Source organism: Cynocephalus volans, chromosome 4 (assembly GCF_027409185.1).
Source record: "Cynocephalus volans isolate mCynVol1 chromosome 4, mCynVol1.pri, whole genome shotgun sequence".
Lineage (NCBI taxonomy): Eukaryota > Metazoa > Chordata > Mammalia > Dermoptera > Cynocephalidae > Cynocephalus > Cynocephalus volans.
In genome coordinates, this window is record NC_084463.1 from 149,983,306 (window position 1) to 150,010,297 (window position 26,992).

At 34.4% G+C, this 26,992-nt stretch overlaps 2 protein-coding genes across 2 annotated transcripts; both read left to right on the plus strand.

The window, feature by feature from the left end:
• Window positions 1-12,704: 12,704 nt before the first annotated feature.
• On the plus strand, window positions 12,705-21,596 carry LOC134376539 (olfactory receptor 4C16-like). The gene is made up of 2 exons (XM_063095051.1): window positions 12,705-13,122; window positions 21,331-21,596. Exons 1-2 carry the CDS (start codon window positions 12,705-12,707, stop codon window positions 21,594-21,596), a joined length of 684 nt encoding a protein of 227 aa, XP_062951121.1.
• Window positions 21,597-21,690: 94 nt separating this feature from the next.
• Window positions 21,691-22,281, plus strand: LOC134376540 (olfactory receptor 1165-like). The gene has a single exon (XM_063095052.1). The coding sequence runs from the start codon at window positions 21,691-21,693 to the stop codon at window positions 22,279-22,281; it is 591 nt and encodes a 196-aa protein (XP_062951122.1).
• Window positions 22,282-26,992: the final 4,711 nt, after the last annotated feature.

Here is a 26,992-nt window from a genome sequence, read left to right on the forward strand (position 1 = left end):
GCTATATACTAAATAGAAACATATATTTGCATCAAAGGTAGAGAAAAGAATATTCAGAACAACACTATTTCTATTGACTCAAACTGAAAATAACTCATATATCCATCAAACACAAATATTTTTGTTGTATTTATTCAATTGAATACAATATAGAAATAAAAAAAAAATCTACCCATACTCTTCAGAACATCATGAAATTTCACAGCCATAACATTAAGCAAGAAAAGGTGAATATCAAAGTGTATAAATAGTATTGTTTTACTAATATAATGTTTATACACTGGCAAACTTAGTCCATAGTAATGTGCCTGAATATGAAGAACTACTTAGTGGTTTGGGGCATTCTGGATGCTCTTGACTAATATTTCAGTAGTAATTAACTTTACACTGAGATTATGGGTTTGATTTGAAAGCGTAACTGTAGTCACAATATTGTTTGTTTGCATCAGGGGAACATGATGTCCACATCATATTACTGGTGATGATAAACGAAATCTTTTACCTTATGTAGTGTTTGACAGGTTTCTCCACTATAAATTTCAATACGAAAATTAAACTGCAGTTAACATAATACCAGCTACTTAAGAATACTTATATTTTTCTTATTTTCTAACTATTCCGTAATGTTCTCTTCCATGAACATGTATTTTTTCAGTAATTCAATACTTAACAGCAGTTAATGGAATATATGTGGTGAGGTAATTATCCCAAACAATTTAGAAAAATGCATCTCTCACAATGACACCAGACACAGTGTTTCAACAAATTGTATATTTGGAAGCCCATTGAGGAAAACCCCAATTATAATTCCCTGGGGTCTATATCTCCATAGTCATGGGGGCAGGTATAAGACCCAGAGTATAACAGGAGTTACAACTGTGTATACAGCCTTCAGTTTTTTCCTCATACTCTCTGAGATTTGTTATGACCTGAAAATTAAATGCTGTTTTACTGGCACCTTTCTTGAAATATGCTTCCACTTTCATTGCACATCTCAAGTCTGTTGCTATCTTAAAGAATTACTAAGAAAACTGCCTAACATTCATTAACCATAAAAGGAAATTCTCAGTAAATTAATCAAGAGTTTCTAGTTTAAGGTTAGTTCATTTGTCTTTAGACATCATTCAACTCAGGTGGAAAATGTGGAGGTCTAGCTCATACAGATTAATCTAAAAATTCCATAGGTCTCCTTTTATGGTCAGAGACATTTTAATTTACACTAAGAAGGCATAAAGCATTTATTAGAATTATTACTTTATTTTTTTACAGAAAATGGCACAGTGGCACCACTGAGGAACAATGGAAAAAACTTTGCAGAAAATGGGGCATTGTTTGAGGCTGAACACCCTAGGCCTGGTTTTGATTTGAGTACAATTCTAATTCTAATCACCAGTGCTAGAAATTTATTTAACATTTCCAGGGATTAAATGCCAAGTTTTTTTCTGAGTATCTTTTTGTTGTTTACCTAGTAAGTGTGCCAAATATCCAGGGCAGTAATTGCAGGCTTTACTAATATGATAAAAGGTTGATGGGGAATCATTTATCAAAGCATGAACAATAGTTAATGTTTGAAGTGTATCCATTCTGTCCCACATGCTAATGGAAATTATATGCTCATAAATGCTGTATGTTTGGGGTTGCTTATAGTGCATGTAAAGGTAGAAACTCATGGGGCTGAGTCAGGAGTCTGGTACATGTTCCAGGTAAAGCTGAGAGGATGGAAAAAATTATGCATGAATTTCTGCTGCAGCCTCATGTGTATATCTTCATTCATTCTGCTTCACTCATTGGAAGACTATTCTTTCTATGTCCTCCCTACTTGCTCCTCCTTATCTTCCCAAAATATGCCTCATCATAAAAGAGGGATTCTTTTTTTGGTTAAGAAATGTGTAATTTTTATTGTGTAATTTTCATTGTATTGTAGAACATATTTTGTATAAAAGTATTGTCGATGATTTTAGGATGGATGGATGTGTGTGTGTGTATATATATATTTATATATATATATATATGCGCACACACACACACATATATCAGGAGGATATATCAGGGGATATCTAAAGAGCATTAATATATCAGGGGATATCTAAAGAGCATTAGTAAGCAGTTAATTAAAATTTCATTGATTATTTTTATTTAATAATATAAGTTAAACAAAATATAAGTAAAGGACTCAAAAATACAGCAGCAGCCAGTGTGCATTGATGGGGGTTTTACTGGAGGGTATAGAGACATCTTACTGATGAGATTCAGTCACAAACTCTGAAACATTAGGTTGAATTATAGACAAGGTACATGTGAAGGGTTATCTCAACGCTTAAATTCTTTGGTTATTTAATTTTGTATTATCCCTAGCAAAGGTGGAAAATGCAAAAACAAATATTACTAACATTTACGTGTCACCAAGTACTTTGTCAAGTCATCTTGATCTTTAGTGTCACTCTTAGATGGATGACAATGTTCTCTGTGCTTCCGTTCTGCCTCTCTTGCTTCTATTTTTCATAATTTTTGTTGTACCATAAATTTACATTTCAGTTCTATATTAATAATAATGACAATTTCTGGATTTAAAATACTTAGAATGATTAATATATATTGTCCACACCATTGGTTCCCACCCTTTAGCGTGCATCACAATAACCTGGAGACCAGGTTAAACCACAAGCTAACCCATTGAGGAAGAGAAATAAAAGAGGAAATAATGATCAAAGATATTTGCACCATCTAACAAGAAGCAATTAAATGACAGGGTTTAAGCCACACCTGTCAATAACTACTCTAAATGGGAATGGACTAAACTCAACATTCAAAAGACAGAGACTGGCTGATTGGATTAAAAAACTAGACCCATCTATATGCTGTCTTCAAGAGACCCACCTCACCTGCAGAGACACACACACAGACTAAAAGTGAAGGTATGGAAAAAGATATACCAGGCAAATGGAAACCAAAAATGAGCAGGAGCAGCTATTTTTATTTCGGAAAAAATAGACTTTAAACCAAACAACATAAAAAAAGACAAAGAAGTCCCCTATATTATGATAAAGGGATCTATCCAGCTAGAAGACATAACAATCATAAACGTGTCTGCACTCATTACTGGAGCACCCAGATATGTAAAACAAACACGCTTTGACCTAAAGAAAGAAATAGGAACTAAGACATACATAGTTGGTGATCTGAACACCCTTCTTTCAGTTTGGGACAGATCTTCCAGGCAAAAAGTCAACAAAGAGACACAGGATTTAATATACATCCTAGATCAACTGGACTTGGCAGATATATACAGAACATTTCACCCAGCGACTAAGGAATACACTTTCATCTCATCAGCTCATGGTACATTCTCCAGGATAGACACATATTAGGTCACAAATCTAGTCTCAGCAAATTTTTAAAAAGTTGAAATCATTCCAAGTATCTTTACAGACCACAATGGACTAAAATTGGAAATAAACAAAAAGCAAAATGCTGGAAGCTATACAAATACATGGAAACTAAATAATAGGCACTGAATGACCTATGGGTCCAAGAAGAAATTAAACAGAAAATCAAAAAAATTCTAGAAACTAATGAAAATATAGATACATCATACCAAAACCTGTGGGATACTGCAAAAGGAGTACTAAGAGGCAAATTTATTGCAATAAATGCTTATATCAAACGAATGGAAAATTCAAATAAATGACCTAACACTATGCATCAAAGAACTTCAAAACCAACCACAATCCAAACCTAAATGTAGTAGGTGGAAAGAAATAATTAAGATCAGAGCAGAACTAAATGAAATAGAGACCCCCCAAAACAATAGAAAAGATTAAGAAAACAAAAAGTTGGTTTTTAAGAAGATAAATGAAATAGACAAACCATTTGCTAGGTTAACAAAAAAAGAAGAGAGAAGACCCAAATAACAAAAATCAGAAATGACAAGGGAGACATTATAACCGATTCCACAGAAATACAATGAATTATTAGGGACTATTGCACACAACTGTATGACAACAAATACAAAATCTGGAAGATATGGATAAGTCACATACAAACTACCAAGACTAAACTAAGAAGAGATAGAATACCTGAACAGACCAATAACAAGCAAGGAGATTGAAGCGGTAATTAGCAATCTTACAATAAAGAAAAGTCCGGGTCTGGATGGTTTTACAGCTGAATTCTATCAAACTTTAAAAGAGGAGTTAACACTAATTCTCCTCAATCTTTTCCAAAAAGTTTAAACAAACTCTACTCTCCCAAACTCATTCAATGAAGCTAACATAACTCTGACACCAAAACCAGCTAAAGACAACAAAAAAATAAAAGTATAGGCCAATATCCTTGATGAACATAGATGCTAAAATACTCAACAAAAATGTTAAAAATCAGAATAGGGCAACATATTAAAAAAATACAATATGATCAAGTGGGACTCATCCTTGGATTGCAAGGATGGTTCAACATATGAAAGTCAATAAATGTGATATAATCACATCAACAAACTCAAGGATGAAGACCATATGATTATCTCAATAGATGCTGAAAATTATTTTGACAAAATTAAACATCGCTTCATGGTAAAGACTCTCAACAAATTAGGTATTGAAGGAAAATATCTCAACACAATAAAAGCCATTCATGACAAGCCCACTGTCAGTATCATTCAGAATGGGAAAAAAATGAAGGCCTTTCACTTAAGAATAGGAACAAGACAAGGATGACCACTATCACCAATTCTATTTAAAATAGTACTTGAGGTAGTATCCAGAGCAATCAGGCAAGAGAACGAAATAAAGGGTATACAGATTGGAAAATATAAAGTCAAACTCTCTATTTGGAGATGACATGATAATATGTGTATAGAAAAACCTAAACACTCAGTCAAAAAAACTCCTAGAGCTGGTTAATATCTTCAGTATTGTTGCATTTATATACTTAAATAATGAATTAACAGGAAGAGAAATAAAGAAAGTAAGCCTGTTTACAATTGTCAAGAAAAAAATAAGATACCTAGAGATCAATTTAATGAAGGAGGTAAAAGACCTCTACAATGAGAACTACAAATCACTTCTGAAAGAAATTAAAAAGGACACAAAAAAATTGAAAGATATTCCATGCTCTGGGATTGGAAGAATTAACATCATGAAAATGTCTATACTATACAAAGTAATCTACAGGTTCAGTGCAATACCCATCAAAATACCAATGACATTCTTCACAGAAATGGTAAAAACAATCTTACCTATCATATGGAACAACAAAAGACCCTGAATAGCCAAAGCAATCCTGAAGGGGGGAAAAAAAAAAGAAGCTGGAGGCATAACACTACCTGACTTCAAATTATACTGCAAAGCTATAGTAACCAAAAAGGCATGGTACTGGCATAAAAATAGACACTCAGACTAGTAGAGCAGAATTGAGAACCCAGAAACCACTCCTCAGGCTTACAGCCATCTGATATTGGAAAAAGGCAACAAAAATCTAATTTAGGGTAAAGACTGCCTCTTCAACAAGTGGTGCTGGGAAAACTGGATATCCATATGCAGAAGAATGAAACTAGACATGCATCTCTCATCATACACTAAAATAAACTCAAAATGGATTAAAAACTTAAGTATATGATCTGAAACTTTAAAATTGCTAAGGGAAAATATAGGTCTGGCACAGGCTTTATGAACATGAGCACTAAAGCACTAGCAGCAAAACAACAAAAACAACAACAACAAAAAACAGGACTATATCAAACTAAAAAGCTTCTGCACAGCAAAGGACAATCAACAGAGTGAAATGACAACCTACAGAGTGGGAGAAAATTTTTGCTAACTATGCATCAACAATAGTTAAATATACAGAATATGCATGAACTCAAGCAATTATACAGTAAAAAAGCAACTAACCCAATTAAAAAATTGGTAAAGGAGCTGAATAAACATTTTTCAAAGGAAGACATACAAATGGCCAACAGATATGTGAAAAAATGCACAACATGAGTAGTCATCAGGGAAGTGCAAATTAAAACTACATTGAGTTACCACCTCACCCCAGTCAGACTGGCTATTATCAAAAAGATGGTGAATAACAAATGCTAGTGAGGGTGTGGAAAAAAGGGAACACTCCTACACTGTTGGTGGGACTGTAAATCAGCACAACCACTATGGAAAATGGTATGGAGGTTTCTCAAACAACTACAGATTGATCTTCCATAAGATCCAGCAATTCCTCTTCTGGGTGTGTACCAAGAGCAATGGAAATAATCATGTCGATGGGATACCTGCACTCCCATGTTTATCACAGCTCTGTTTAAAACAGCCAAGATATGGAACCAACCTAAATGTCTATTGATGGATGATTGGATAAGGAAACTGTGGTGTATACACACCATAGAATACTACTCTGCCATGAGAAAGAATGAAATACTCCCATTTGCAGCAGTATGGATGAACCTGGGAAAACTTATTTTGAATGAAATAAGCAAAGCACAAAGGGATAAATACCACATGTGCTCACTCACTTGTGGGATGTAAGAAAGAAAGGAAGGTAAGAGAGACCATGGTAGTGCATTGTTCTTACAGAGGAAGGGAACATTCCTAGGGCTACATAGTGGAGTTGGGGGGAAATGGGAAGGGGGAGGGAGGTTAGTGGATAATTGGGTGGGAGGCATGGGGTACAAAAGTAATTTCTGGTAATACGTATTCCCCCAGTATGAATCTGGCCCTCCTGTCATGGGCATGAAGGGTGACAATTGGCTTTGTATCTCATGAATATTTGTAATAAAGAAAGAAAGAAAGAATATTCAGAGCAAGTATGAAAATGAGGAGGTTAAACACTAAATATTGAAGTTGACAGATAATATATCATATATGTTGCTGAAAATATTTTGGGTAAAAATCTTCTCTTTTCCTCAATATTTGTCCCTGCCCAACCGTCTTCCATGTGTCATCTTGTCTACCCCTATCACTTCTCAATGCTCCTGCTGTCTAGTAAGATTTAGGAAGAGGAAGAATTAAATATTATTTATATCACATTTGGGATAACCAGATACAGAAAGCATAGATAATTGGTATTAAATTTTATGACAAAGTTTTTTTTCTCAATGCAGGTTGTCATCCAGAGCATCTCCTGAGCAGAGAGCAGGAATCACGGGATTCAGTTACACCGGGTGAGGAGGTGAAGGTGTGCAGATTACATCCCTCTTTAATGTGGGCTTTGGGGCATAAAAGGGCTTCAGAGAAACTGTTTTTCTTTCCACAGAGAATAGTAAATTCTTCATTGAAATAAAGTGAGTAAGGAGATTCTCTCAAAGACAGAAGTCTATTGTCACTGATTTAGGGAGGGTTGGTTAGTATGAGAGAGTCCTTGAGGAAAGCAATGCTTCTGTGAACCATGCAATCCAACACAGAATCATAGAAGGAGCTGCCTATCACTCTGTTTTCCATCTTCATCTGCCTTGATCTTTTCTTGATTGCTTTTCTTTCTTCTCTTCACCATCACACCCAACACTGACACATTGTCTGTTTACTATTGTTCTAACCAATGTAGCCATTCAAAGTCAGCTAATCTTGAACAGTTGAAATAAGTACAGTAGTTATTAGGAGATGTGCTATACTACTGGTTCTGTTTTGCCTCCAGGCTATTGTAACTCATTTCTGTGTCTGATTCTTTTGAGAACCCAATGAATGCTGTTAGCACTCCTCTTAAAAAAAAAATGGACACAGAGTCATACACAAAGATGTCCACAATAACGTGCATCAGTGTCAGGAGGGTGTGAAAAATGTTAAGGTTCTCCTTGCCTCCCTGTGGAACAAAGGATTCATATAAAGACCACAACATGTTCATAAGATAATAAATTTGTGGTAGTCAGAGACCCAGTATCTTTCATGGCAGTGTGGTGCTGTGCAGGGTACAATCTCTTCTACTCTACATATGGAGCTGATGCACTGAATTATTTAAAATGGGTCTCAGACTTTCCCCTCCCTCCTTTTTTATTGGTTATGAGTATTCCTGAAATACAAGGCTGATTGTCACCTGCTCCTGTCCGAGATGTGAAGGCCAGATCCATACTGGCAGCATGCCCATTACCACAAATTGTGATTGTACCCCGTCTTCCCCACCTAACAATCCCCAACCTCCCTCCTCCTCCCCCTTTCCCACACTCCATGTTGTGCCCAGGTTTGTTCTCTCCCTCTGCAAGTCCCACCCACCATGGTGGTCTTTCTTTCCTTCCTTATTTCTCCCTTAGCTCCCACTTATGGGTGAGTACATGTGGTATTTATCCCTTTTTGCTTTGCTTTTTTCACTCAACAGAAGTTTCTCCAGGTTCATCCATGTTGTTGCAAATGAGAGAATTTCATTCTTTTTTATGGCAGAGTAGTATTCTATGGTGTATATATACCACAGTTTTCTTATCCAATCATCCATCGATGGACATTGAGGTTGGTTCCATATCTTGTCTATTGTAAACAGAGATGTAATGAACTTGGGAGTGCAGGTATCCCTTTATCATGATGATTTCCAATCCTTTGGGTATAAACCCAGTAGTGGGATTGCTGGATAGTGTAGAAGATCAATCTGTAGTTGTTTGAGAAAACTCCATACTGTTTTCCATAGTGGTTGTGCTAAGTTACAGTTCCGCCAACAGTGTAGGAGCATTCCCTTCTCTCCACACCATCACCAGCATTTGTTATTCACCATCTTTTTGATAATAGCCAGTCAAACTTGGGTGAGGTGATATCTCAATGAGGTTTTAATTTGCATTTCACTGATGACTAGTGATGCTGAGTATTTTTTCACATACCTGTTGGCCATTTGTATGTCTTCCTTTGAAAAAATGTCTATTCAGCTCATTTGCCCGTTTTTTAATTGGATTATTTGTTTTTTTTTTTTTTTTACTGTATAATTGCTTGAGTTCCTTATATATTAAGGATATTAATCCCTTGCCAGATGCATAGCTAACAAAAATTTTCTCCTCTTCTGTAGGTTGTCATTGCACTCTCTTGACTGTTTCCTTTGCTGTGTAGAAGCTTTTTAGTTTGGTATAGTCCCATTTGTTTATTTTTTCTTTTGCTGCTTGGGCTTTTGGGGTCAAATTTATAAAGCCTGTTCCCAGATCTAGTTCCTGAAGTGTCTCACCTATATTTTCCCTTAGTAATTTTACAGTTTCATGTCTTATACTTGTCTTTAATCCATTTTGTGTTGATTTTTGTATATGGTGAGAGGTGCATATCTAGTTTCATTCTTCTGATTATGGATGGATATCTAGTTTTCCCAGCACCACTTATTGAAGGGGCAGTCTTTTCCCCAATGCAGATCTTTGTTGCCTTTGTCCAATATCAGATGGCTGTAAGCCTGAGGGGTGATTTCTGGGTTCTCAATTCTGCTCCACTTGTCTGAGTGTCTGCTTTTATGCCAGTGGTGTGCTGTTTTGGTTACTATAGCTTTGTAGTCCAATTTGAATTCAGGTAGTGTTATACCCCCGGCTTTCTTTTTTTCTTTTTTCTCTCAGGATTGCTTTGGCTATTCAGGGTCTTTTGTTGTTCCATATGAAAGGTAAGATTGTTTTTTTCCACTTCTGTGAAGAATGTCACTGGCATTTTGATGGGGATTTCATTGAATCTGTAGATCACTTTTTGTAGTATAGACATTTTCACAATGTTAATTCTTCCAATCCTAGAGCTTCAAATGTCTTTCCATCTTTTTGTGTCCTCTTTAATTTCTTTCAGAAGTGGTTTGTAGTTCTCATTGTAGAGATCTTTCACCTCCTTGGTTAAATTGTTCCCTAGACATTTTATTTTTTTCATGGATATTGCAAATGGGTTTACTTTCTTTCTTACTCTTTCTTTTATTTCATTTTTGAGTATACACGTGCAACTGATATTGCGTCTTTTATTTTTTATCCTGCAAAATTACTGAAATTATTAACCACCTCTAGGAGTTTTGTGATAGAATCTTTAGGTTTTTCTATATATAGTATCATGTCATCTGCAAATAGGGACAGTTGGATTTCATCCTTTCCAATCTGGATTCCCTTTATTTCTTTCTCTTGCCTGATTGCTAGGGCTAGTACCTCCAGTACTATGTTAAGTAGAAGTGGTGAGGATTTTTAAGTGAACAGCATATTTTTCTGTCTACCATACATAACACAAAGCCCCAGAAATTAGCCATGTAAATGTGCCCTGCAAACAAAATATTACTCAAATGAACAGATGTCTATATTATTGCATTTTGAGATGAGAGTATGTTCAATTTAAAAACATTAAATGTACATTGTACTAGGCATTGGGTTTTTTACAGTGGAAAATAATATCCTGAGTAAACATAGAATTCCAATATTCTTATTCCAGGAAGGAGCTAAAAGAAGCACATGCATAACTTCATTGAAACAATTATATATAATAGTACAAGAAATGATGTAAGGAAATCCCTTAAAAAGGAGTGGAGATAATTTTCTGCTCACAGGGAAATCACTGGAAACATCTTAGAGGAGGTTTCCCCACAGCTGTGTCCTGAAGTCTCAAGATGGTTTCAGTAGCTCAAAAGTGAAAGGATTTCCAGGAAGGAAGAAAATTAATGACTATTGGTCAAATTCTTGATTAAATTTTTGATGAGGCTCTACAATTATTACCAAGTTAATTAAATCATATGTATTTCTGATGCTAAATTTGTCTCAAAAAATATCTCCAAATGTATTAAGTAAATACACTTGTTCTAGATGTGGATAATCTGATTGGATTCCCGTATGCAGACCAAAAGCCATACAGTCATGGGAGTGGTCAAAATTATGGTGGTGAAAATGACTTTTACATGATCATGGCTCTTAAGCCTTGAAAACCACATTTCAAGTAGAAATATTTCATGATGGATCACTCTTGTAAATAAATAAAGGAAAGAATGAGCTTGTTGTGATGATTAAGATACCAACTCAGTTTCCTTATATTGTAAGATCACTACTGAAAATCAGAGTACAAAGATAATTTTTAGAAATTCTTGGCAATCAGAAGTGAGTATCTTCCTTAGACTTTTTCAAGAGTATTTTTTAATATGGTGTAAGATAAGGCATATTTCAAGTCTGTTGAAGAGAAGAAAATTTACTAATAGAGAGAAAGAAATATATATATTTCTTCTTTTAAATATATAGAGGAAATTTTATGTCAATTTTGTATATTACATTCTGTGCTTTGGCCAACTCTCAACTTTCAACACAATATATTGAAAGTATGTATGGATGGATTGGGGAGGAAAACAATGGGCTAAGTATGTCTTCCAGATTACTTTTAAATAAATTACGCACTACTTTATATATTTTCTTGCATATGTGTCCCTTCTATTGTCATCTTGACAAAAAAGATTTAGAGAAAATATTTTGTTGTTGAAAGTGAAACCCTGTGACACTATTTCTTTTCACATTAAAAAAACAACAAAAATATCTTCATTGAAAGAAGTGATATTTTAGAGTTGAATAATTGATGACTTCTGGTTTTGCCAGAAGATAAACCAGATTGAATAAAGTAGTCAATTACTGAGTATCTACTCTCCCTTTTTCCTAAAACAGCATCTTTCTGCTCTTCTGACTCTCTGCTCTGTCCTGCGAATGTGGGGTTTTCAGATACCTGCATAATAAAAACTCTACAAAAGTAATTTCTGTTAATGGGTATGCCCCCAGTATGAATCTGGCCCTCACATCATGGATGGTGTGGGGGGATGACAATTAGCTCTGTATCTCATGAATATTCTTAATAAATTAAAAAAAAATCTCTACCAGGGATTACAACCATAATCTGATCCTATGCCAACTGCCTGATAATATGCCTCCAAACCACCAAGTTACAAAATGCTTAAGCTAAAAACTTCAATCATGAAAACATGAACATTTGGGTAATATTACCCTACCCCATTTCATTTAAATGTAACCTCGGAGACTCTGAATGTTCTACAAGTTCTAAATCAGAAGAAGAAAATTAGTAATGGAAATATTGGAGATGTTACAAACTATCAAGAACATTCATTTATCTTCATTAGTATATATCAAGTACTTCCATTCACAAAGCACTTCATAGGTAGCAGTAGATTTTTTGAGGGTATAAGTTTTTTTTTCTTTCTTTTCCTCTTTTGAAGTTGGAATATCCAGGAGAATTTGTCGCAGAGAAGTGAAGCATATCAGGTATTTGTATATAATACATATTTATATAAAAATGTGTAATGGATATTTAATCCATAAAATATGTGTAAATAAGACATTCTGTACATGGTGGAGGCAATGGTGTATGACCTTATATTTACACCATGAAACTCCAAGGGTAGTGAAATATATCCCAAATGTTTAAGGATACACTATGTAAAACATGGGCACCAATATTTATATATTATATATATAATTACATATAAAAAAGTGAAGGTAATATTACAATATATCCATATCTCCTAATTTTACATTCATTGAATTGCCAAAATTAACAAGGTCTTGTATTTGAAGAATGGTATAGGAAAGTATCACATTCATAAGCATACTTGAGACTTGCAATAATCCTATGAAGTGGTCATTAAAATTGAGGAGTTGGTGTTTAAGTGACTTATTAATAATCATAGACAGAATGTCCCTGATGAGGAATATTTTTACGTAAAAAGATTTCATAAGATCACATAGCACATCATAAATTAATTCCTTTAATTTTTGCAGATAAACCACTTCACACTCACTCCTCCTCATTCATGAAATCATGGACCTGAATAATAATGTGACTGAGTTTATTCTGCTTGGGTTGACACAGGATCCTGTTTGGAAGAAAATAGTGTTTGCCACTTTCTTGCTTTTCTACTTGGGGACATTGTTTGGTAACTTGCTGATTATTTTTACCATCAAGACCAGTCGGGCACTTCAGAGTCCCATGTACTTCTTCCTTTTCTACTTATCCTTATCTGACACCTGCTTCTGTACTTCCATAGCTCCTAGAATGATTGTGGTTGCCCTTTCAAAGAAGATCATTTTCTCCTTCAGTGAGTGCATGATCCAAGTCTTTATATTTCATTTCTTTGGCTGCCTGGAGATCTTCATCCTTATCCTCATGGCCGCTGACCGCTATGTGGCCATCTGTAAGCCCCTGCACTACACAACCATTATCAGCCGCTGCGTCTGTGGTGTGTTGGTATATAGTTTTAGGCATATAAACCTTTGTACCTCAAACAAGTCCTCATTATAATGGACTTTATACCTAAAAAATATCGTGCATTTAATTATCTCTCACATTATCAAAGTGGTTGTACCAATTGGCACTCATAATAGCAATGCTTACTAGCTCTAAAGATATGATCTTCTTGATCATCAGCACTTAGTATTATCAGAATTTATGATTTTAACCAATTGGCTCTATGTAAAATATTTTCCTGTAGCTTTAATTCGAATATTTCTGATTATTGAGACAGGTCACATTTTAACATTTTAGTGATTTTTTTCTCTTGTAAAGTGCCTTCATATGCCATTTAACCAACCTGCTTTTAAATTATTTGTCTTTATTCTAATTTTTTGGAAGTCTTTTGTATATTATGTATTTATCTACAAGTGAGGTCAAAAAGCCATTCTTCTATATTATATTTGATAATTTATTTTATTTTTTACATTTTTCTTAAAGAGTCATTTGCAATTTTTTGTGTGGATGATATTAGTTTTGGGTCTATGACAGATTGTTTTATTTGTTCAACATAATTAGTTCTCTGTTTATCTTTGTCATGTTGCCCAGTAGGCAGAGAGAGGATAATTCCCATGTGACTTGCTTTGAATAATGCACAGTGAGCAAATGTGTTGTAGACTACATCATAGAAGAAACTTTAAATACCACTGTGTGGTAAGCATTTGTTTCTCCTTAGGCTTATGTCCTCCACCTGGAGCCACCATATCACCAATAGTGAGTCTTCCTTCCATATAGGTCCTGCAGTAGGAACATATTGGAAGTTGAGACAATCTTGGCCAAACCCAGCATAGCAGAGCTATAGTGAACACCAACATTCATAACTTACTTTACTTTTACCATGTGAATATTCCATTGACCATGCTGCTTACTGAAAAACAAATCTGTAATCTCTTTGCTCTGCAACCCAGCAACTTTGTTATAAACAGTGAGTCCATATATGTGTTATCAGCATTACTGTTAGCTATTGCTGCAAACATTTTTTTTAAAAAAACTTAGCCAAAACCATGGCTTAAAAGGGAAATCATTTATTTTAAAAATCTACAGGTCACCTAAGGTGGCTTCACTTCCAGTCAGAGAGGCTAGGAATGTTTTGGTTCATACCACAGTTGTGTCAGTGTGGATTGCTCCACATTTCTTTCACCATCTTGGGACTAGTTTGCTATTTATGGAAATGTTACAAAGAGGCTCAAGGAAAATATTCCAAATCTCGTAGAAACTAAGGTAAGAATTGCTACACTTTTGATCCTGCCAAAACATCATTGACCATGTCATATAGCTGAGCTCTAATCCAAGAGTGAAGAAATACATTTCACCAGCAACAAGGTACAAGAAGTTTATGAACACAGAGCAATGGTGAATAATTGGACCGGATCACTCAATCTACCCCATTCAGTTTCATAACTCTTTAGTATATTTCATAAAAGTATTTGCAATGCACATGTTTTTAATTATTATAGCTTTGAAATAAATAATAATATTCAGGAGAGCACTTAATGCCATTTTTTCCTACCCCTGGATAGATCCTAGTTATCTTTGTCCTTTTGTATTTTAATAAACATTTCATGATTTATCTTCAGTGAAGAGTGTCATTGGTAGTTTGATGGGGATTTCATTGAATCTCTGGATCACTTTGGGTAGTATACCCAGAGGAATGGAAATCATCATGCTGAAGTGATACCTGCACTTCCATGTTCATTGCAGCTCGATTTATAATAGCTAAGATGTGGAACCAACCTAAATGTCCATCAATGGATGATTGGATAAGGAAAGTGTGGTGTGGAATACACCATGGAATACTACTCTGCCATGAAAAAGAATGAAATACTCCCATTTGCAAAAACATGGATGAACCATTGGAAACTTATGCTGAGTGAAATAAGAAAAACACAGAGGGATAAATACCACATGTGCTCACTCATATGTGGGAGCTAAGAGAGAAAGAAATGAAGGAAAGAAAGACCACAGTAGTGTGATGGTTTTACAGAGGGAGGGAACATTCCTTGAGCTGCAAAGTGGAGCGGGGTGTGGGGGAGAGGAGGACAGGAAGAGTGTTTGGGGAACAATTGGGTGGCAACACATGGTATAAAAGCAATTTCTGGTAATTTGTATCTCATGTATATTAATAATAATAAAATAAATAAAATAAAAATAAATAAATAAAAGTTTAAATTTAATGCCTTTCAAAAAATAATTTATCTTGTTTCTATTACTTGTTAATTTTGAAGACAGAACCTCTCATGCACTCTACAAATTATGTTACCCATTCATTAGATCTGTGCTTCAAGGCTTTGCAGTTGGAGATAAGCTTTTTCTGCCTTTTCAGTCTATACTCCCTCACCCCCTTTGCATATTTCTGAAATTATAGTAAAATCATATTAAATAGCATTTATTTTTACATTGTCTTTAACAATGTGACTTTGTTATTTGAATTATTGATTTATTCTCATTACTATTATTATTGGATTTATGAGGTATTGGGGAGACAATAAAAGCCAATATACAGGTTTCAACATATAAAATCAATCCACCTTTTCTGTATTTATTTCTCTATAGATGGATGTTAGAGAGATAAATAGACTTATATATGTAACTAGTGATAAACATACATAAAGTTAAATAATTAACAAAGTACACTTGAAATATAAACCTTATTATCTTAGATGTAGGCTTATTTATTATTTTGTTTTCTTTTTACTGTACTTTGTTCTCAGTTTTTATAATAGGTTAATATTTCCATTATAATAAAGAAATAAAGTGTATGTTTGAAAATCTTGTAAAAATACCCAAATACCATGCTCTCTAACATTTTCCCTTCTGTAAAATATCTGTGTGAAGAAAAAGAAAGGAAATATCCTAGAACGTGGCATAATTTATGTTTGAAAACATTAGTAAAGATATTATCCTATTTATATATTTTTCTTTTTTTTCAAATTCATTATATATCTATATAATCTGTATAATTATACATTTATAAGATGATATCAATAAATAATTCATTTTGAAGTTAAAGAGAAAAGTTATTTTCATGATAGCATTCAATTTAATTATCAAGCAGGATCTAAAGGACATTTAGTAAAAGCCTAGTTGTTTATCATGTGACAGAGATGAATAACCTTAGACTCAGAAGTATACAGTCAAATTAAATTGAGAAGGTCAGTCATATTTTACTAAAAAACATTTTAAAAACAAACGTAAAAGAATAAACTTTGTGGATTCTGGTAATGGTGTCATAAATAATTTGCACCAAGCAATAGATTTAGACTATCCAAAGAGTAGGATGAAATGTGAAAACATGAAAAACACATCTTAATGAGAGCATCAACAAGCTACACCAAGTCAGGAGTAGTTCCTAATCGCAAAGTGATACATTTTGAGGTGAAAAGCAGGATTATTGCTGAGAGTTAAGGCATACGACCAAAAACATACATGTAGTTCTCTACAGTCTTAACATTTTACTGAATAACATTTTACAGAGGTCGAAAAGTGAGATTCTGACCTATGTTATTCTACTTAGTTGTAAACTTTGAGAAAAGTCAAAAAGCACCCAAGTATTTACATATGTAATGAAGGTAAGAAAGGCTTTGAGTTGTTATTTTGCAATGGCAGCGATGGTAATGTTAATAAGAGGACCATTCTGAGTTCAGCTTTCAATTGCCTTGAGTTGTAAACTTTGCTGAACTTTTTACTGAAACAGTATTTAAAAAAATCTACCTGACGATCATCTACCAGGTGCACGCAGTATAAAAAAAATGTTTTTTGCCTTTGAAGCAAAATTTATAGTAGGCCAAGTTCAAAGCCAAGCCAGAATTTCAGAGAGATGATCGAGATATCTGTGGATGATTTGTCCGAGAGCCTTTTGAGGAAAAGCTGATCTGCACCTTTTATGGCCTTTACCTGTAGGTAAAGAGTCAAATGTAAGGAAAACCCAAAGATGGAGGTTCAGAGAAAACATTCCCTAATGTGGATTCAGTGGGTGCATAAGTGGTCAGGTGATAAACTATACCTTTCTCAGTCTGAAACTGAGACATGATTTACCAAAGTGGCTCAGGAAACTTTAAGTCTGGAGATTGGGTGAAGGTTGTACTAGATTTGTGTTCTAAATGCCTATTGGAAACAAAAATAATATCTTGTTGAATACAAAAACATTGAAGGCCTCCACTTATTTTCACACATGAGCTTTTGAATGTAATATATGGTACATAAGGAAAGCTTATCAAATACATTACAGCACTGTAATGTATGAAAAACAAGTTGAAATCAAGTACAATAAACTTACCAAATTAGAATTCCTGAGTGGATATTGTAAATCTACTGCACACTGTATATTTAAGGGGCAAAATTTAAAAAAAAAAAAATCACATTGAATTAGGCATCATGATATTTTACTATGGTGATTTTAAAAAAGAACTAAATAGAAATATCATTTTAAAAATATGGTTTGTAAAATAAGAATCTTAATGTTTTAATAATAGATTAAACATTGTTGAAGAGAAAAAATATATTAGAAGATTTTCAAAGGAGAAAATAGCATAAAACAGTAAGACAAATGAAAAATATATATAATGTAAGAGAAAGATAATTTATTGCTTGGACACACATATCTAATGGAAATCTCAGAATTTGGTGCAAATAAACATGAATAAGTAAATTTGAAGAGATGAATATTGAAAATTTTTCTGAAATGCAGACATCCAACTACATTTATATTTTTATACATGCATAATAGTAACATGGTAGAAAATACAAGAAATCAAAAAGAGAAGTACATAAAAAGGAGCAAAAGAATAAATGTAAGTTACCCTTCAAAGTGCTGATTTGACTAACAGCTGACTACCTATGAGCTAAAATCATCTGAGAAAAGATAACTTCATGTCTTGTAGTCTACTCCCAAAAAACTGTCATTCAAGAACAAAGGGAAAGGAGAAAGGAGTTAGGGAGTAATTGGGTAAGTGACACAAAGAACAATTACAATTTGTAATGATGATCATGCTTACAAATTGATCACACATACTGTACAAAAATATTGATAGTCAACTCTGTACCCCATCAACACTTATAATCAATTACATTTCAATTCAAAACAAAAATTTAAAAAAAAGTTAGATCTCACCCCTCCAAACAAAAAAAGTAAAAATAAAAAACAAAACAAAACTCTCATGGAAAACAAAAGTGAATTAAAAATATTTTTCATAAGATATAACTTGGGAGAATTTGTCTAAAACATATGCACATCCACATAGATCTGTAAGGGTATGTCCCTATAGATTTTCTTATATAGTTTCTGATAGAATTTTGCAACAGCATAGTAATACAATATATTATTCAACATGGCTATCAAATTCCTCACCAATAAATGCATATTTATTTTGTTTTAATGAAGAAGGAATATTAAGATAAAATACAAAATAACAAGTGTGCAATATGAAGTTTATAAGCAGAATGATGGTGAGGATGGTATGTACAATAAAAATCACATGTGCAAATACAAAATTCCTAAGAGAAACTGAAGAAGCACAACTCGCTAAGCAAACTATATTGATTTATTGAAATTGGGTTATGATTTTTCCTTTGTTAATTTTGGAAAGATGTATTTTTCATAAATACATAATGAATCAAATTACAAGTTATTATTGTTTCCAAGGCAAGAAGAAGAATATGTTCAACCTTCCCTTATGATTAAATGATTTAAAATTAATGAAATTCTAAATTAGGAAGAAGGGACGTTCTTCCAACTGTCTTGTTTGGAGCTCATTGCAAACCACCAGTCAAGATCCTCTAGGGTGTGATTCCTCAAGGTCATGCAGTTACATTTAAGTTACACACACTTTGCCTAAATGTAGTTTCCAAATCTGCCTCACTATTTAGAGGCTCTGCATGATTCTTAGGTTTCTTCTTCTTCTTCTTTTTTTTTTTACACAGATAAAAAACTGCAATTTATTTGATTCACTTGTGGCGTATTCTTTGAATAAAACTCCTGTTGCCTAACTATAAACTAGAACAGTTTGTGTGAAAAGTTACATTTTCGAGAAAAAATGTTCAAAAATCTTACTTTTTGACTCACAGAAGCCTTCAGTAAATAAGTTTGTAAATAATGTCTGGCTTCTGGTGAGTTCTTAATCTGGGTATTATATTCTAATTCTGATGTGGAAAACGCTGAAATCAGAAATTGAACACTTTTGGCATAGAAACTCCTACATGAGTACAGCTGCAATTTAGTGGTTTATAATTAATTTGAGAATAAGAATACAAAGTATTGAACTCTTTTTCTTACATTGTTCAGAAACAGTGTGAATCTGTTTTAGAACCTCATTTATTTACTTTAGGGATGTTTAGTCACATTGGTGAATATGAAAATAATATTCATTATTTGTTGTCAATTTTGAAAAATCTCACGGGAAGATTGAAAAAACATAAAATTTTATGTAAATAAGCCAGGCATTGTATAATAATTGTGATTTTAAAGCCATGTAGGTGGAAGCAAATCAAAGCAGCAAAACTCTGAAGTCTGGAAGAATCCACAAAGATTTCTGGAAAAACATTGCCTGGAATTTTACATTTAAAGGTAATGAAATTCTCCCATTCACAACAACACGGATGAGACTAGAGAAACGTATGTTGAGTGAAAATAAGCAAAGCACAGAGGGATAAATAGCGCATGTACTCGCTCAGAAGTGGGAGCTAAGAGAGAAAGAAGGAAGGAAAGAAAGACCACAGTGGTGTGTTGGACTTGCCTAGAGGGAGAACATATCTTGGGATACAAATTGGAGTGGGGGGGAAAGGCGGAGGGAGAGGGAGGTTGGGGATAATTGGGAGGGAGACACGGAGAACCATTACAATTTGTGGTAATGGGCATGCTATCAGTATGGATCTGGCCATCACATATTGGACAGGAGGGGTGACAATCACCTTTGTATCTCATGAATATTTGTAACCAATTAAAACAAAGATAAAAGTGCTAGAATCTGGTGTAGAGGGAGGTTATTCTAGTTAGAAGAGACACTTTGGTGAAGGTATTATATTATAAAAAAACATGTTTTATGGATGAAATGTTAAAAATGCTGGTGTGAGTGAAATAGAGGAGCATTGAAAATTGTGGATGTGCAGTGACATTACATGTGATGGAAATCCAGACAGAAGTGTTTAGATTTAAGGAGTTTTGTTAGAATGTTATCTTGAAAAATGTGTAGGGATGTGAACGTAATACTAAAATAAAATGTTAAGAATGTCAGTCTTGCAGGGTGGGAGAAGGCAGGCTAACTGAAGATCTGGGGTTATCTAGCTGAGAAGATGGGTGTTGGGGCAGGAATAAATAGAAGCAAATTTTGAAAATCTCTTTTATTTTGCTTACCAGCCTCTCACAGCTCAACCTGAGGTTAAAGGTGAATCAGAGGGAGACAGAAAAAGACAAGGCAAAATAAAAAAGGAGAAAATAAAGTTTTTTTGTTGATGGTTTCACAGCCTTGTGGAAATTTGTTTCTAAGACAGAAGAAAAAGGTAGAAGGGAAATTGGAAAGGATGCTATTTTTATACCATGCTTCTACAGATGTCTTCATTCTTTGTTCTCAGTTTGCACCACTTCCTATATCCTATGGGATATTCCTAGAAAAGCTAACACTTTAAAATAGTCATATTGATCTAAGGATGACAGCTCAGGTACAGTCTAAATAAGAAACCTTACCACTACTGTTTTCTCATCGCTGTCTTAAAATATGAAATAAGGGCATAGAAACTCACTGCTAATATGCCCAGTGGTAAGCTATGTGTAGAGTGATCTCTGTTGCATTTACCTGTATTTTAAGTGAAATTCATACATTAGATCATTGTTATTAAATCTTTAATACGGTGAGAAATATTGTTAGCATTTGGTATGCACATATTTTTATGCAATTTGGAAAACAACTTTATGTGATAGCCACATTTCCTGTATTATAGATGAGGAGATGAGTCACTGAAGGGTAAAGGGAATATTCCATGTTCGAGTATTATGTGGCCAAAGAGAGGTTCAAATGAGGCAGGAAAAGGCCCAAAAATAAAAATGGGTACATATTTTGTACATCACTCGGTGGTGTTTCTCCTCCAGCCGTCTGCATTCCCTCATTTCTACTTTCTATGTTATATCTGACTGCTCAGGATGAACTCTCTGACTTTTCTTCAACAGGAATGATGATGCTGAAAGAGGTAAATGAGAGTGTGGGAGCCACTTTTGTCCTCTTGGGCTTCTCAGAGTTCCCACACCTCAAGGTGCCCTTCTTCCTGATGTTTATGACCATCGACACTGTCACTGTTGTGGGGAACCTTGGTGTGATTGTGGTCATAAATATTATTCCCAAACTTCAGACACCCATGTACTTTTTCCACAGTCATCTGTCCTTTTTGGATTTTTGTTATTGCAGTGTAGTCACACCCAAACTACTAAAATCTTAATTGTGAAAAACAGAACAAACTCCTTCAAAGGATGCTTGACAAAGTTTTTTTTGCCTACACATTTGCAATTACAGAAGCATATCTGTTACCAGTGATGGCCTATGACCGGTTTGTGGCTGTTTGTAACCCCCTGCTCTACACAGTTGCTATGTCTCCTAAGCTCTGTGCTCTCCTGGTAGCTGGAACTTACATATGGGGTGCACTCTGTTCCCTGACACTCACATATTCCCTTTTGAAACTGTCCTACTGTGTGTCTACCATAAATCACTTTTGCTGTGAGTTCTCTGCCCTCCTCTCTGTGTCCTGCTCTGACACACACTTCAGCCTGATGGTGATGTTAGTCATTTGTACATTCAATGAGGTTTGTAGCCTCCTGATAATCCTCACCTCCTATGTCTTCATAGTTGTCACTATCATCAAGATGCCTTCTGCTGGTGGACATCGGAAAGCCTTCTCCACCTGTGCCTCCCACCTGCCTGCCATCACCATTTTCCATGGGACTCTCTTTGTTCTCTACAGTGTGCACAAATCTAAGAGCTCATGGCTCTTCATTAAAGTAGCCACTGTGTTTTACACCATTGTGATCCCTATGCTAAATCCCCTTATCTACAGTCTTAGAAATAAGGATGTGAAGGAGACTGTCAGGCAGTTAATTCACACCAAATTGCTTTCTAACTCAGTGTAATAACGTATGCACAGACACAAACATACAGATGCACACACTCGACCTTAGTTGTTTTTTTAAAAGGTGCTTTATATATTGCATTTGTAGTTCTTAACTTTTTATTCTAACAATTGCTTAAAATTCATTCAGAAAATTAGATAACTTATATACATCCTTAATTATTAAATCCTACTATGCTTTCAAAATCATCTGTGGGTTAAGCAAAAATGAATGGACAATCTGTTATATTTCTCTCAGAATGTACTACACTAAATATTGATTTTTTAAAGATGTCCATATTTGAATCCTTGGAACCTGTGAATATGTTACCTCAACATGTAATCTTCCCTTCCTGTCTCTCTCTTTCTCTCTCTCTAATCATGAAATATGGCAACTACTTACATGAATATTTGTGAATAATAATCCTCTATGATACTTTCTCCAGGAGAGAAAAGACAGAATACTATCAACACTTTATAAATTGTCCTTAAGATGTTTTCTAGTCTCTATGCCTGCCCCTCCTCACTAGCAACAAAATCCATTGTGGATATTGTATTATTCAGGACATTTTTATTTCTTTCAGCTGCAACCTATAAGTATAGGTTATGAGAGAATAAATTTTAATGTTGCCATTATTTGAATTTCATGTAAATTAAATCTGATTGCATACATTCCAGTATGTCATAGATGTATTGAATTTCCTCCAGACTGTAATTTTTCTACTCCCTCTCCTGATTGTATATTTGGGTGCACAGATTTTCTAATTATTAGTGAAGCACAGTTTTTCAAATTGTCCATTTATATACTGAGCTTTTAGTAACCTATTTAAATAATATATCTCTTCTTCAAAATAAAATAGTCATATAGTTTATGCAGTATATTGTCCCAAATTCTGTACACTCTTCTTTCCTTTATATTCTATTTTCTGACCAGTTGTGTGTTCCCAAAAAGGGAGAGGGAGGGTAGGCGAAAATAACAAACACAGACAGGGACCTCAATGCATCAATACGCACGTTCTCTCTCTGCGGGCTGTCAGCGTGTTGCAGCTGGAGCCCAGTAGAGCATGAGACAATGCCTTTTATTTAGATTTTTCTCTGCAGGGAGATTTTGGATACTCTTTTTATTGTATCAACAAGCTTAAATCAATAGTCCAAAAACCAAGGAGGAAACTTTTTTAGAGGTCAGCACGTCTTAGGTGATCAACTCTTGCTTCTTTTTCCTGGAATCAGGTTATCAGATGGGCCATCCTTTCATTGTCTTGAAGTTATCTTGTGACCTTTTTCTGTTAGCAAGCTGTGTTTAATATCTACCCTGTTAACAGGGTGGGAGTCAAATGTAAAAAGAACAGTGGATATTTGAGCAGCATTATCATGCACATTTTAAGGTTATGCATTGGCTGTGGCCCTGTAATCTTGATCTAAATGTCAAAGTGTCATTGTACACAGCACTATCCCTCACAAAAACAGTTACATTTACCTCTTAGGTCTAATTTTGCAGGTGTAATAATTTTACAACATATATTTTTATCCCAATATCTAATTCTTAATGATTTATTTAAAAATGGATACCACCAAGTAAACAGAATTCTACGGTTTCATTCACATATACTTAATTTTTCCCAATCATATAATTTCCCATTAGTACCAACTATTCTTTTGCCATTAATTTAATCTCCAGTAAATGATGTTTGCCAACTTACATTAGGCCTCAGCGCATATTTAGTCATGAACGGTGCTTTTGGAACATATGTTGGTGTGGTCAATTTATCATAAGGGGATAATTTTGAATTGTCCTATTTACTCGGATCCTCTGTGGGAATGTTTAGTTCAATGACAGCATAATTATTTGTGTTATTTTTATAATCTTTTGGGAATTCAGAGAACTGCCACGCTAACCAAAATATCGAAACAGAGAATAAAAGCAATACTACGAAGCAGAGGCAGGCAGCCCTTCTAGTTGGAGAAAGTGTTCGTAGCTGTGGCCTTGCTGACAGCTCTCCCTCTGGTGGCATTGCCAACTCAGAGAGGATCCTTTAGGATCCTGCCATGGCAAAGACTGCGCCAATGGACATTTTCACAGTGTTGATTCTTCCATTCCAAGACCATGGGATATCTTCCCATCTTCTTGTATCCTCTCTAATTTCTCTCAGCAGTGGTTTGTAGTTCTCACTATAAAGATTTTTCACATCCTTGGTTAATTCAATTCCTAAGTATTTTACTTTTTTGGTGGCTACTGTAAATGGACAAGCTTTCTTGATTTCTCTTTCTGCATGTTCACTATTAGAGAATAGAAATGCTACTGATTTTTGTGTGTTGATTTTGTATCCTGCTAATTTGCTTAAATCATTTATCAACTCCAAGAATTTTTTTTTGTAGAGGCTTTAGGCTGTTCAATATATAGGATCATGTCATTTACAAAGAGTGATGGTTTGACTTCATCTTTTTCAGTCTGGATGCCCTTTATTTCCTTCTCTTCTCTGATTGCTCTGGCTAGTACTTCCAACACTATGTTGAATAGGAGTGGTGAGAGTGGGCATCCTTATCTATTTCCTGTTCTTAAAGGAAAAGCTTTCAGCTTTTCCCCATTCAGGATGATATTGGCAGTGGGTTTATCATAAATGGCTTTAATTATGTCAACATACTTTTCATCTATACATAACTTATAGAGGGTCTTTGCCATGAATGAATGTTGAATTTTATCAAATTATTTTTCAGCATCTATAGAGAAGAACATAGGGTCCTTGTGTTTGATTTTATTAATATGGTGTATCACATTTATTGATTTCAATATGTTGAACAAACCTTGCATCCCTGAGATGAATCCCACTTGATAGTGGTGTATAATTTTACATATATGTTGCTGTATTCTGCTAGCTAGTATTTTATTGAGGATTTTTGCATCTATATTCATCAAGGATATCGGCCTATATTTTTCTTTTTTAATTGTAACTTTACCTGGTTTTGGTATCAGGGTGATGTTTGCTTCATAAAACAAATTTGGGAGAATTTCCTCTATTTCAATCTTGATATGGAAAATATGGTATATCTACATAATGGAATACTACTGTGCTATAAAAAAGAATGAAATACTGCCATTTGCAATGGCATAGATGGACCTAGAGAGAATTATATTAAGTGAAACAAGTCAGGCAGAGAAAGAGAAATATCACATGTTCTCACTTATTTGTGGGATCTAAAAATAAATAAATAAATGTACAAAACATCGGCAGTGGAGAATACATAACAATTACAATTCATTAAAGTTAATACAACAAACAAACAGAAAGGAAATTGTTGTGAGGAAGGGGTCGTGGGAGGAGGGAGGGAGGTTTCAGTAATCGGCCATAATAATCAACCACATTGTATATTGACAAAATAAAGTAAAAAAAATAAAAATAAATAAATAAATAAATAATAAATTCTTAAGTTAAACAAACAAACAAACAACAACAACAACAACAAAACAAATTGGAGAGTATGAAGTCAAAATGTCCTTGTTTATAGGTGACATGATCTTATGTATAGAAAAACCTATAGACTCTACCGAAAAACTCTTACAGCTGATTAACAATTTCAGTAACGTTGCAGGATAAAAAATCAACATGTAAAAATCAATAGCATTTTTATACTCCAATGGCAAGCTAGCAGAAAATGAAATTAAGAAATCAAGTCTATTTACAGTAATCACAAAAATAATAAAATGCCTAGGTATTAATATAAGTAAGGAGGTAAAAAATATCTACAATGAGAACTAAAAAACACTACTGAAAGAAATTAAAGGGGACAAAAAAGGGGGAAAGACATATCATGCTCTTGGATGGGAAGAATTAATATCTTGAAAATGTCCATTCTATACAAAAAATCTATAGCTTCAATACAATCCTGATGAAAATACCATTGACATTCTTCTCAGAAATAGAAAATGCAATCTAAATATTCATATGGCAAAACAAAAGACTTCAAATAGCCAAAGCAATTCTGAGAAAAAAAAATAAAGCTGGAAGCATAGCACTACCCAAGTTCAAATTGTATTTTAAAGCTATTGTAACCAAAACAATGTGGTACTGCCATAAATACAGACACCCAGATCAATGGAACAGAATAGGAATCCCGGGAATCAACCCACATACTTACAGCTAATTGATATTTGAGAGAGCCAGCAAGAACATAAATTTTGAAAGAGACTGCCTCTTCAATAAATGGTGCTGGGAAAGTTAGACATTCATATGCAGAAAAATGAAGCTGGACCTGTACCTCCCAGCATATAACAAAATCAACTAAAAATGTATTAAAGACTTAAATATAAGACCTGAAGCCCAAAAATTACTAAAGAAAAATAGAGAAAACCCTTCAGATAAGAGGACTGGACAGAGATTTTATGAATAAGACCCTGAAAGCACAGGCAATAAAAGAAAAAGTAAATAAATGTGATTATATCTACTCTTTTCTTTCTAAATCATGGGCCATTGGACCTCATGAGGGAAACCAGGCCACTGTGACCACATTCATCTCATTGGTCTTCTCAGATTATCCACACCTCCGGCACCCAACATTCTGTTGTTCTTACACATCTATACAGTTACTTGGGTGGGGAACTAGGGAACTAGTGCTTATCTGTGGTCATGTGGAACAATCTCAGTCTTCATACATCCATGCACTTTTCCACAGCCATTTATTTTCATTGAATATTTGTCATTCCAATGTATCCACACATAAATTGATACAAATCTTAC

Coding starts and splice junctions, on each gene's coding strand:
- LOC134376539 (XM_063095051.1), top strand. CDS start 12,705: ATGGACCTGAATAATAATGTGACTGAGTTTATTCTGCTTGGGTTGACA. Junction 13,123..21,330: donor TATCAGCCGCTGCGTCTGTG/GTGTGTTGGTAT, acceptor TTTCTTCAACAG/GAATGATGATGCTGAAAGAG.
- LOC134376540 (XM_063095052.1), top strand. CDS start 21,691: ATGGCCTATGACCGGTTTGTGGCTGTTTGTAACCCCCTGCTCTACACA.